At 45.1% G+C, this 13,493-nt stretch overlaps 1 protein-coding gene across 2 annotated transcripts in view; it reads right to left on the bottom strand.

Moving 5' to 3' along the window:
* NSUN2 (NOP2/Sun RNA methyltransferase 2) overlaps positions 1 to 13,493 on the bottom strand; it is a 34,577-nt gene continuing 21,084 nt past the window's right edge. For both annotated transcript variants that reach the window (XM_019013420.3, XM_019013421.4), the window contains 10 exons: positions 12,453 to 12,526; positions 11,681 to 11,811; positions 10,539 to 10,635; positions 7,919 to 8,103; positions 7,542 to 7,634; positions 5,993 to 6,128; positions 5,325 to 5,405; positions 4,860 to 4,998; positions 3,184 to 3,223; positions 1 to 996 (listed from right to left, as the gene is read on the bottom strand). In XM_019013420.3, coding sequence (XP_018868965.1) covers positions 690 to 996; positions 3,184 to 3,223; positions 4,860 to 4,998; positions 5,325 to 5,405; positions 5,993 to 6,128; positions 7,542 to 7,634; positions 7,919 to 8,103; positions 10,539 to 10,635; positions 11,681 to 11,811; positions 12,453 to 12,526 — 1,283 coding nt within the window. In that variant the 3' untranslated portion in view covers positions 1 to 689. The remainder of the gene's footprint in view (positions 997 to 3,183; positions 3,224 to 4,859; positions 4,999 to 5,324; positions 5,406 to 5,992; positions 6,129 to 7,541; positions 7,635 to 7,918; positions 8,104 to 10,538; positions 10,636 to 11,680; positions 11,812 to 12,452; positions 12,527 to 13,493) is intronic.

Here is a 13,493-nt window from a genome sequence, read left to right as displayed (position 1 = left end):
TATGTTTTATCAATTTTATTGAAATATTCCAAGGATCCCAACCCCATTTAAAAATAAAAATTGTAAAGCACTCCATTCAATAAAAGCACATAAGTCCCCCTCAATAATTAGTATGACAATTCACGATCCAGCTCTTACTCTGGGAGAGTTTATTTTACCCTTTATTCCAAAAGGCACAAAGTCATCTGAGGCCTCAGATATTAACCCCACTGCATGTTAATGTCACACCACTGAGGTGCAACTCAATGTAATTATTAAAGCTTATAACACACTTCCCCAAGAATTTATAGATTCTTTCTATAAATAATAATTTAAAAAATACTGGACCTTAAGACCAATACAGGCTTAACAAAAGACCTGAAATTTCTGCAAGGGCAGTTTTGTTTCTTGATAGAAGTACAACTTTTGAAAGTCTATTCCCAGCAAAAGAAACACTAGACCCAGCTTGGCCAAAGAAACAAAATAAAATGAGTGATTTCTAACACGCTAAAAGAGTACATTTTCATCAGCTCCAAAGAAAGCAGTCCTGCTCATTCAGAAGGCTCCTATGATTCCACACCAGTCTGCAGTCGTTAGAAATATATGCTTTACAGGTCACAGGTTGCTCTGGATTTGGTTTCAGACACCAGTAACCAGAAGAAGCCAGTTTTGCGTGTGAGGGGTGTGGGCCCCCGCTGCCTTGGGCCTGCTCACCGGGGTGGGTGGACCCCCGCCGGGTCACAGCTTGCTGTCACGTCTGGACTGTTGGCCTCTTCTGCGTCTGGGCTGTTGGGCTCTCCTGCTCTCTGTCCCTCAGTCACATCATTGTCTGGCTGTCCGGTGCTGGCTGCACTCTCATTTGTGAGGATAACCCCTTCCTTCTTCTTTTCTCCCAATACCTCCAGCCCCATCATCCTGAGATAATGAAGCCGTTCATTCTTGGGCACAAAAGTTCGAATGGAGGCCTTTCCCCGCCATCCGCATAAGACGATGGGACACTGCAGAGCGTCTGGATTCCTATAAGTGAAAGTGGCTTCATGTAGAACATTAAACATTTCCGTAACTAAATCGAATGAGATGTAATATGCAACTGCTTAAAAAAGAAAACCACAGAAAACCCATACCCACAAAACCCCCAAAACTACTGGGAGGACATTTCATCTGTGATCCGAGGGGTAGGTTTTCTCAAAGGACTTCCTTCTTCATGTCCTGAGTAAAATTCTCACCCTCGCTTTCACCTTGCCTCTTTACGTTCACAATGGAGTAGAGGCCCCAAATCTACAGATTTCACATACACTTTCTACATACTTCCTTCTCAAACTTAACTTACTGTCCCTGCCGCCCCGTGTCACCTCACCCCACTAAATGAGAAGCGTTTCTCCACAGGCTCCTTGCAGCTCACCTCAAGTTTCCTAACTGGACTGAAGCTCCTGAAAGGCTGGGAGACTCTGCCCTTAGCAGGGCTGCCAGAGCAGGACCCAGGACCACCCATCCTTTTGATACTCAGTGTTCGCGTGATTTGTTCTCTAGGGACCCCACATGGCAGTCTGAGCCCTGCTGGGCACACAGTGCTCATTTCCGTTCCCAGCATGCAGTGTTACCCACAGTCAAAAACATCCCTGCCTCTCTGAACATGCTCCGAGCCTCCCTACCTTCCAGGCTCCACCTGTCCAGCCAGGTGGCATCGACGCCCCAGCAGAGATGGACGCCACCATTTCCAACCTGCACACGCCCTCTCTCAACTTATCTGATTTCTTTCATACGGGACTCTGACCTAGATTTTAGGCTCCTAACGGCCGTGTTTAATCACCTTTCCATTTTTCCTAATGTAAAGCAGGGGCACAAAGGTGGTTTTAAGAAGTGAGAGGAAAATATAAGAAATTCCCAACTCCCATCTTCTTAAAAAAAAAAAAAATTATTCCTGAAGTTGACTTGTCACCTGTGTATTTCACCAAGTAGAAACAAGTGTTTAAATATGGAAAAGTGAATCCACACCTTAAAATATCCCAATATTTTCTATGTGGGCCACATGGGACTGTTATTTTAAAAACCATTTCTGAGTCTTTGTTCAAACTCTCGTTAAAAACACCCAGAAGCCATCAATCAATAGACGCTCCTGCCCATTCACCATCCAGACACCATCCGCCTCCAGCAGGTCCCCAGGGTGCTCATGCACTTGGCCTCGCTGACCTCCCCAGCCCATCCATCTGTTGTTCCCTCACCAAGTGCCTGCCCCTCCCACCTCAGCCCCCACCTGTCCTCTCTCCACATGGCAGCCGGACAGCCTGAACCCTGAGGACATGTGGCCCCTCAGCCTCCCTGCCAACCTTTTACCTGTCCCTCCTCCTTCCCTACTTGGCTGGGCCCGCCCCGATCCCCGGCTTGCACCTGCCTCAGGATCTGTGCTTTGGTGGTTCCTTCAAGTTAGCACTGGATCCCTGGTCCAACACTAACTTCCCAAAGAAATCTGTACAGTGGTTCTACCTATTCACTCCCCCAAATCCCAGTCAGCCGTGGACCCCATTCTGTTTCCTCCTCTCAGAAATGGTGTTGCATGTCACCAAGATGGAGCTGTTGCAGGTGAGATCCGAATTCTGCCACTCGTGAGCTGAGGAGCTCTGGGCAAGCCACCTAACTTTCTGTCCTGGCTTCCTCCTCTGGCAAGTGCTGCCAAAACCAGCACCTGCTCCCCCAAGGCCCCCCACCCCCGCCAAGGATGCAGCGTGAATACATGCAAGCAGCGTGGAGCAGTGGTCCCATGGGGACCGTGAGTGCAAGCGTGAGCAAATCCCATGCTCCGGCCCTAGCACTCCTGATGCAATAACATGTCAGCAACACACATGGCTGAACCAGCCATGAAGATGAAAGAACGGAACCTCACTCAACTGTCCAATCTTTACACTTACTCTGTACAAGACAGAAATTTTCATTGGTTTCTAATGCTTAAAAAATAAGTACTATGCATTTTATTCTCTGTAAGTAAAAATTCACTTAGCCTGAGCTGAGTGTTCTATGAAACAGCATCTTCATGATGACCTACAGGAATATTTTGGTTCTGAAGTTTTCACAAGGCTAATTCTGAGCAACAATCACAAAAGGCCTGAAGAAGGTTCCCACCTTCCCAAGTCACTTTCCTCACCAACGAGAACACTGTAGCTAATGACAAGGCGTGTGCGTCTAAGGGCAGGGCGTGTACTGACTTACGCAGAATCTGGTTCATACTTCAGCACGATGCTTCCCTTTGCTGGAAAAGAAACAGACACACATTTGCCAGGTTTTCCAGGTAGTGGATGCATGCGCTGAGCACATTTCTGCACCTAGTGATGTGTTAAGTATTCTGAAGAAAGAAAACAACAAATAATCTACATTCTTGGCTTCGAGGATCTAGATGGTGAAAAGAGGCCGTCTGGATACATGAACCAAGTCCAAATGACGCAGTAGGGACGATCTGGAAGAGGACCCAGGCAAAAGCCATTCAGGGACTTCAAGGGATGTCACCTGACAATCCACTCTGAGAAGCAAGGAGGCTGGGGATTAAATGCTGGTTAATTCTTCAAAATTCAAAATTAAATAAACTATAACACCAACTCCCAGAATGGCATGAAATACATAAAAATTGTCTAAAACAATACTGCAATCATCTAAGTGCAGGATTAAAAGAAAACCAGTATAAACAGGTCCTTTATCCTTTACAAGAATCTCTACTTTAAATTGTGGTTCTTGCCTGGAGACGGCAGTGGGAGACAGACTCCACAGAGGATGTTTTATATCCCAAAGGAACACACGAGTAAGTTTTAAACGCAAGTAAGAAACGTAACTGCAAGAAGTGATTCACGTACTTTTGATCAAATTGAGCCAAAAATATTAAACAGCAAGTTATTTAAAAAAATAAACAAGAATGAAGACAACAGAAAGAAAATTAGAACAGCTTGGAGAAATGATTTTTATGCTTAGGGGAAAACGTCACTGGAGTGATCTGAAGTGGAAGTTGATGAAATATAAAAGCAGCAATATGACCAATAATCTATTCCAGCTGGCTAGCAGAAAAGTCAGAACTGCTGGCAAGACTCTGATTTTGCTCTAACACAGGTGATTAAAATCTGCATGTTAGCCAGTCTCCTGAGGCTGTGTATCTTAAAAAACAAATTTACTGGCTGGGCGCGGTGGCTCACGCCTGTAATCCCAGCACTTTGGGAGGCTGAGACAGGCAGATCACAAGGTCAGGAGATTGAGACCATCCTGGCTAACACGGTGAAACCCCGTCTCTACTAAAAATACAAAAAATTAGCTGGGCGTGGTGGCAGGTGCTTGTAGTCCCAGCTACTCAGGAGGCTGAGGCAAGAGAATGGCTGAACCTGGGAGGCAGAGCTTGCAGTGAGCCGAGATCGCGCCACTGCACTCCAGCCTGGGTGACAGAGCGAGACTCTGTCTCAAAACAAAAAAAGAAAAAAACAAATTTGCCCATGCACAGAGACCTGCTTCCAACCACCCCCGACCTGCTGACAGGCAAGTAGGTCAAGAGCTCTGGCTGGCGGGCTTGCCAGGGCTGCTCACAGGCTGACCCCTCCTCTCCCCGGACTCTCTGGCCCAGCAAGGTGAGCAAAGGCCAGCCCTGCACGCCACACAGACACACCACAGGCTGCTGGGCAGCAGCAGGGCACCACCAGAGCCTGGGGAAGTACACCAACCCCAAGATGCCTTTGACCCTTAGCATTCTGAACTGTCAATCAGCGATCTACAGAACCCTCTGGAAATTGATGTAGCCACAAATAAACTGAAAACTATGATTGATAAATATGCCCCAACGCACACCACCTGCATTTCTGCCGGCCTTGTAAAGGGAATACAAGTTATGTCTCTATGCATTTCCAACTACTCACCCAGGTCCTTCGCTTGACTGTAGGTCTCACTGCTGAGTTTTCTAAAAAAGGGATTTTCCTGGGTCAACAGTATCTTAACATCTTCCATTGATACAGTAATAATTCTTGAGTTAATAAATGGATACAATGTATATATTCCCTGTGTGAATAAAGAGAATGAGAGAACAGATACCATGATGTCATTCATGAACGACAATAGCCTGCTCTCAGGGGCTATGCTCTTAGTGGCTATGGTGGTCGAGCCCTCACTATGGCCCCTCCCCTTGGACAGGTGTGGAACCCACCCCCCTAGGAGGGGAAACCAGCACTCTGGGAGAGCTCTATAATCTGTGAGGGTCAAGTGGCTAGTAGGTGCCAGCCAAGCCCTGAGCCACTCAGACCATCTGGCTGACCAGAAAGCCCATCTACTCCCGACTGCTTCAGTCATCTGTGGCTACTGCTGTTCAAATCCACTTCCAAAATTACCTCCTGTGCCAGCCGGAAAGCACAGTCAAACTCTTCACCGCTGTTATTTCTACACCAGACTTTGATCCCCGTGTTAATAACCTGTAAGTAAAAAAATAAGATGAAACACAGAGAGATGAAGACAGGACCATCTCCTGTAAGGACGCCAGGCCACATGGAGCAACCGTCACGGAATGGGAAAGGAGAGGAGAAGCAGAAACCCACCGAGAAACCCCCGTTAAGAACGAACTGATACTCACAACTTGTGTTTACGTCGTTTGGAGGACAGTAAAGCAAATGAAAGAAGGGCCCCCAAATGGCCAAATTCTAAGGGAAGTACCTCAAAGGACAAATCCCAAGGGTCGGGGCAGCAGTACTCGCAGCCTCTACACCCTTAGTACCTTCTCTGCCCAGGAGGGCGAGCTGTGAGAACTACACCATGGCTCACCCCTCTGCGGGAATGGGGCACAGACAAGACACAGGCCACCAGATTCAGGACTCTGGCAGGAACCACTCAGCCCTGTGTCAGTCAACAGCTCTGAAATCAAAGGGCAGGCTCAGGGACCCACAGCCAACGCTACAGGTGGGGAGGGCAGATGTCACAGTCTGCTCCAAATGAAATCTAAGCCACTGTGAAAAGCCACACGCATCCCGCATCACACAGCACTCAGCGTCTGTGCGGCTGGCACCTTCATCTTCTCGCTGTTATTCAGCAGCACATTCCGCAACTCCTTAGAAACCATGTAGAGCTGCCTTTTCTTCCCTTCTGTAGTCCGAGTTAACAAATTCATCCTTGGGAATGAAGGATCCAAAGCATAAAATTTCCTGTACATAAAAACAGTGTTGTTTATCCACAATGAGTTCAAAATCTGGTAGACTGTTTCTAAACATCTTATTCTCCTCCTCCAGAATTCAATCCCCAAAACTGCAGTGTGGCTCAAGGGCACTGGGCTCTGCTCTGGATTCTAGCTTCTAAACTTCATCCACTTCCACCTGAAACCTCCACGTAACATTTATTTGGGGCACAACTCCATCAGAAACCTAAATTAACAAGTGCAGCTTCTCTCCCTCAGCCGCTACTCCAATGATAATGACGTGATAACACTACTTTTGAGACTTTTTTTTTTTTTTTGATATGGAGTCTTGCTCTGTCTTCCAAGCTGGAGTGCAGTGGCACAATCTCAGCTCACTGCAACCTCTGCCTCCCGGGTTGAAGCGGTTCTCCTGCCTCAGCCTGAGTAGCTGTGATTATAGGTGCACGCCACCACACCTAATTTTTTTTTGTATTTTTAGTAAAGACGGGGTTTCACCACACATTGGTCAGGCTGGTCTCAAACTCCTGACCTCATGATCTGCCTGCCTCAGCCTCCCCAAGTGCTGGGATGTGCCTGGCTGAGACTTATTTTTTAATAGACTTTTACAAATGTATGCAAAGGACCAGTTATTAAAAAAGACAGTAAGTGACTGCCCTGGTAAATAGATTCTAAAATTCAACGAATAAGAAACAGATGAATGTCAGACTTGTCCTAGACCCTTTTCCTCTATGTTCTGTCTATGTCGTCCCTAATTAGCCCTCACCCACGCTGCTCTTCATTTCTTCTACAGAAACTGAACTAGACAACCTTGGCCACTGGTCTATATACTCAACTGAGTAATTTAGGTTCAGGATCACAACTGAGTAATTTAGATTCATAATCACAGTCCAGTTTTGTTTTGTTTTTTTGAGACGGAGTCTCGCTCTATCGTCCAGGCTGGAGTTCAGTGGCGTGATCTCAGCTCACCGCAAGCTCCGCCTCCCGGGTTCATGCCATTCTCCTGCCTCAGCCTCCCAAGTAGCTGGGACTACAGGTGCCCGCCACCACGCCCAGCTAATTTTTTTTGTATTTTTAGTAGAGACGGGGTTTCACCGTGTCAGCCAGGATGGTCTCAATCTCCTGACCTCGTGATCTGCCCGTCTCGGCCTCCCAAAGTGCTGGGATCACAGGCGTGAGCCACCATGCCCGGTCCAGTTTTTTTAATCTATCATGTTCACAAAGTAAAAGTTTACTTTCTCCTTAAATTAAAAGATTGAGTAACCTCTGAAGTTTCATCCTGCTCTAATATGCAGTTAAAAAGGTTAAAAAAAAAAAAAGCTAGACAGAACTACATACAAAACAATGGTTACATGTGATCAGTTGTACATTTGATACTCTGTAGTAAATTTCTTTAAATGAATAATTAAAAAGGCTGAATCCTTACTCAATAGGTGGAAATAATGGGTCATCTTCAGGAATAAATACAAATGGGTCTTCTTTAAATCCAAATAACTTCATTTTCTTTGATGGAGGAGGACTAAAAAGGGAATCAGGATGAGACAAATCAATCTGTAATGTGTGGTAACCTTCAATACCAAAAGCACATTCTTCCTTTCTGTCAGTTCTGTGCAACATGGGGTTTGCGGCAGATGTTGAAACCTTCCAGCTTCCACAGAGTCCAGCCCTCACGCTGCATGTGCCTGATACCACACATGTACTGCCCCCTCAAACCGACCAAGAAGTGGCTCTGGGATCCCATTTAATCCAAAAGGACTGTGAAGACACCAGAGTATTAGATCAAGACATAACCCCTTTTCTTACCCACACACGCCATCTTTCTTACTGCCATTATTCTCTAAATCCTCAGTTGCATGAGCTATTTCTGTGTCACCAGTTCCTGTGAATGACGGACTTTCCAGCTTAGAGGGATCTGTGGGTTTCCCTTCTGTGCGATCTGCAGGGCTCAGCTGTGTGCTTTCTCTGGTCTCTGCAGATTTACCCTGAAGCTGTCATAGAGAACAATTTCATTGACACACAAAGAGGAGGATTCTTTGTGCTGCTACGAAAAGTTAAAAATACCAAGTTCACAAAATCCATCAGTTACAGTTTTCTACAGCATTATATGTAGAGAAAGACAACAGAATTTTTTTAAAGTGTCATTTTAAATCTACTTGCTATTATAAACAAAATTCATGGACAGTTTCTTTGGAGTTAAAGCTGATTCTACCTTAATCCCACAAAGAGCATATACAGCCTGTTCCTTAGCAGAGGCCTACACCACCAGCTTGTTCTCATGTAAGAATGCTTATCGTGCATCTGCTCTGGGTAAGGCACACTGAAGGACACAAAGTGCACCAAGCACGATTTCTAAAATACCCGGCAGGGGCAAAAAGACAAGTATATAAATAACGAGAAAGGAGGGGACGAACTGTTCCTGGGCACCTGGACAAACTGCCACAGGAACTGGGAGAAAGAGACAGTGCCCCAGGCACCAAGGAAACACCTGCCAAAGAATGAACTTCTGAATTAGGGCCATGGTATAATTTAAATTTGGCTTTGGGAATGAGCAAAATGTTTTACTTAAAGATCTTTAAAAAATACATGTCCTTTTTAACAGGTCACAAAATTGATAAAAGTCATAATTCCTCAGTCCCTATGAAGTAAGTTTAAAAATTAGGATATTTCAACACAGGCAAGTTCATTTTACTCAGAGCCACAAAGCTACTGAGCAGAGAAGCCGGGAGCATCCCAGGGAACACATTTTATTTCCATGTTAATATAATGTAAAAAAGCAAAAAATAAAACAGATGAACCCCAAGCCTGTGAGCAAGTCAGTGAGGGCACATGCCCTTCCTGTCCAACCTCAGCTTCTCCCAGAGGGGCCTTCTTGTTGAGTCCAGCTCCAAGGGCATGTTCTCCCATCTCTGTTCTACCTCAACAACCTCATTCTGGGACCTTCAAATACCAAGGTCAGTGTGAGCTTCCCTGGCCTAACTTCTAGCCAAGTGCTTACAGGCCTCAGCACCACAACAAATCACGGCATCCTGACCATGGAGACTCTACCTGCGTTCCCAGTAGGACCAACAGCAGCACAAGCCATGCTAGCACTAGATCTGCTGAACTAAACGAATAAGAAACTGACACAGTAACAGAAAGAGAGAAGTATTCATATTATTTAAACGAGAAAATGACAATAAGTTGTTCTAAAAAGTAAGACTATACATAAGGGGCTAACTGAAAAAATGTCAAAACCTTTCTATGTAAGTATTAACACGTCAGAAACATCAATGTAAGCCCCAATGCAGGCCAACCTAAAGCACGCGTCTCTAAGACAGGCTCCTCTGTGACTGCACTGTGCTCTGCAGCTGGGCAGCCATGAGCCTGTGGCCACTGACCACTTAAAATGTGACAAGTGCAAAGTCTAAAACACAAGCTACTAAAACCTAGTATGAATGAATGCAAAGTATCTAATACTTTACAATATAATTTCTTATACTGATTCCATGAAAATAACATTCCATCAGCGTTAAGATACCTTGTGAGACTTTTAGCCTCAAAGTGAAATACTTTCTAACCTGACAGAAAAACTCTGGTGGCGACAGAAGTGCAGTCGCCCCCTTTGCCAGTCTGAGGCTGTACGTTCCAACGTTAATCTGCACAAACCGTGCCCCAGAAAAAGGCTGGAGCTCTTTGCGGAACTGTTTCCTTTTTGTTCCTCCAAAGCTAAGCGTTTTTTGTCCTAATTTTCAAGCATGGATCTTAAAGAAATACAGACTTCCAGACTTTGATTCCAGGCCAGGTTCTTTCATCATGGAAGGCTGATTTATGAACTAATAAATAATGCCGGTGTGATACAGGTGAGACAGCACGCATTACAAAGGACTGCGTGTTAGGGTGAGGGCAACACTCCTTCACCACTCTGTTTCCTGGCCTGCCTTGGAAAGGAACCAGCAGGCAGTTTACATCCATAGCAAACAGGCCGGGCTGCATCTTTCTAGCCAGGTCTGGACAAGGCTGTCATCATTCCTCGCAGCCAAGGTGAACCCGGGCTGGCCTGGGGTCAGCAGAGCTCTGCTATCTGTAGTTGGTGAAATGAACCACTCACAAGGAACTAGAGCACAGAAACCTGGGGCTTCCAATTGAGAGCCACAGAGCAATCTTTCATGTCTTTTCAATTTTTATTAAATAACTGGATTTACAGTGTGGCAGGAATACATTCCCCCAAACACTGACTTCTCCACTTACCTATCACCTATGAGAAATTTCTGCTTTTTGGAAAACTTGGTATTTAAATGAAATTCCCCCTCATTCAGGGTCAGCTCTCCTGCTGCCCACAGCAAGAAGCTCCTCTTTCCTCTGTACTTCTACTAAACTCCGGTTAGTTTTTGTCTTAAATGTACAAGATCAAATGTTATGTCATTTTGGAAAAAGAAAAACTCACCTTTGGCTGACGTTTATTCCATGGCATTGAAGATTTTTTCACCAATACTGCCACAAAAAACCCTCCAGTATTCTGATGATGGGGTAATATCCTAAGGCTAAATATATATATATAATTCATACCTCTGAACTAATCAAAAATGCATTCTTTTACTATTAAGACAAATACCGCAAAGATGATACAAGAGAAAAATCATGTCTTCGACCCTCACTCACAGAATGGCCAATAAGTAAACTTAAATTTTTTTTTTTTTTTTTTTTTTTTGAGACAAGGTCTGGCTCTGTTGCCTAGGCTGGAGTGCAGTGGCGTGATCTCAACTCACTGTAGCCTCCACCTCCTGGGCTCAGGAGATCCTCCTGCCTCAGCCTCCCAAGGAGCTGGAACTACAGACATGCAACACCCTGCCTGGCCAGTTTTTGTGTTTTTTCTTTTTTTTTTTCTGTAGAGATGGGGTCTTGCCACGTCGCCCAGGCTGGTCTCAAACTTTTGAGCTCAAGTGATCCATCAGCCTTGGCCTCCCAAAGTGCTGGGGATTACAGGATTGGGCCACCGCACCTGGCCCACTTTGTAATCTTTAAAAAGTTCATGAAGGCTGGGCACAGTGGCTCATGCCTGTAATCCCAGCACTTTGGGAGGCCGAGGTGGGCAGATAACCTGAGGTTGGGAGTTCAACATCAGCCTGGCCAACGTGGTGAAACCCCGTCTCTACTAATAAAAATACAAAAATTAGCCAGGCATGCACCTGTAATCCCAGGTACTTGGGAGGCTGAGGCACGAGAATTGCTTGAACCCAGGAGGCAGAGGCTGCAGTGAGCTGAGATCGAGCTACTGCACTCCAGCCTGGTTGACAGAGTGAGACTCTCTCTCAAAAAAAAAAAAAAAAAAAAAGTTCATGAAGTCCCCTAAGCATTACCATTTAGATTCTAGCCAATTTCACTATTAATAAATGCTCAATGCCAGCAACAGGCACAAGAGCCATACTGGCTGGGAAGTTCACACACATGGGGTTGACCCTGGTATAACCCAAACCTCACAGCAATGTCACCTGCTGCCTCCAACTCACCCCAACAAGACTCACCAGCTCACCAGGGATGGGGCTTAACCTTCCCCCCTCCCCACACCTGGAGGCCCCACCAGCTCACCATCGCTCCAGGTGCATGGCCTGCAGCTTTTCTGGGTCCTTCGGAGGGAACATGGTGGGTCGGATCTGGGTGTGTCTGCTGTGAGGAACAGCGTCCCAGTCTGTAAACCACTGCCCATCTTTCGTCATTACCTGCAGAACCACAGGGTACATTCCAGATTACTAGCACTATCCAATACCAACAAAAATCACAGGGCAGGAGTATCCATTCTCTCAAAGGTGACAAATGGTGATTCTCATTCACTCCAAAGATAAGAAGATTATTTGCCAAGACAAAACAAAACAATCTTTACAGAAAATCCCCAAATTATTAATACATAAATTCTGTTAAAAACAAAGATGAAATACATTTATTCTAAAAATCAGGACAAGCATTACAAAATAACATTTTCCATCTAGTTTTTTTCTTTTTAAACAAGGCTCAGGCTGTTTCTGGCCTAAAATTGTAATGAATTACTTCATATTGGAAACAAGGCTTGAATCCCAGCCCAATTAAAAAAAAAAAAAAAAAAAAAGCAAAGCTACCCTTACAGGGATGAGAGTAAAAGAATTTATTTCTGTACGTGGAGAAAAAAAACTTTTCCACTGCCAGGAATAAACATGCCACTTGTCATGAAATGTGTCATGAAATAACACTCCAAAATTGATTCTAATTGGCATAACCAGATGTAGTATTTATTCAAGTTACTCACACGTGAATGCTTTGAAACTTGACTCTACTTCAGTGATGCTGCACCTACTCTTTAGAATGAAAGTTCTCGAGGAAAGATTACCTTCCACTGTGTGATTCCAGGCATCCACTTCAGCCCTGGCAGTTCATTAGACACATCAGCAAGCTCCAAAGCACCTGTGCAGCAAAAGCATGGACGTCTTTTGTTTTTCAAAAAAGTATAACACACTATGCTCAGTGAAAAAAACCAGACACAGATCACATATTATATGATTCCATGTACAGAAAATGTCCAGGGAAGGCAAACCCATCGACAGAAAGTGGATGAGTGGCTGACGGGGTGGATGAGTGGCTGACGGGGCTCAGCTGGAATGGGGAGCAAGTGCTGTTGGGCAGGAAGGGTCTGCTAGGGTGATGGGAATGGCCTAAAGCTGGACTGTGGTAAGGGGCTGCCAACTGAGTAAACTTACTAAAAATCACTGAACCGTACACTTAAAATGAGCAAATGTTAACAATATGTAAATGACAGCTCAATAAAGTTGTTCCAATGACAGGGCATTGAGGAGTCCTGCCACAGACGCGAGACTAACTCTGCAAGAAGACAACCAGAAGGCTGGGCTGCAGGACGCCTGCTCCATCTCCCCATTCCAATGCACACCAGGGCGATGCTGCAGGTCTTCACGCAGGCATGTCTAACAAACGTCCCAGAGCAACGCTGAAAATGAACTGTGGGAATTTTTAAACCTCAAGTTCGTGGTCCCAGGAAGTTTCCTAAAATTGCCCATCGGGACACAGTCAGCCCAGTTTTAAAAACAATGCAATAAGAGCTGTGAAAACACACTGGCCTTAAGTGTCCATACCAGTGACACAGTAAGAAGCTATAAGGTGAGGCCATTACAGGAAACCAGTGAGACCAGCTACTAGCACAGATACTGATGTGACAGCCTCTCAGCAGAGGAAAATTCAACAAATCTCCCAGAAAACATGAAAATGGGACAATTACAAAAACAAAGGAAAAGAATCCCCAAGGTGGAGGAATGGCAGTAAGAAACCTTTGAAGCAAGCATCGTACTGACTTCTGCCATCATTTCTGAATCCTCTTCCTTTTAAAAGCTAACACTAAATGACAGTGCAGGCAAACATG

This window comes from Gorilla gorilla, chromosome 19, assembly GCF_029281585.2.
Source record: "Gorilla gorilla gorilla isolate KB3781 chromosome 19, NHGRI_mGorGor1-v2.1_pri, whole genome shotgun sequence".
NCBI lineage: Eukaryota > Metazoa > Chordata > Mammalia > Primates > Hominidae > Gorilla > Gorilla gorilla.
The sequence above is the reverse complement of the archived record's forward strand: the minus strand, read 5'-3'. Positions and strand labels throughout refer to the sequence as shown.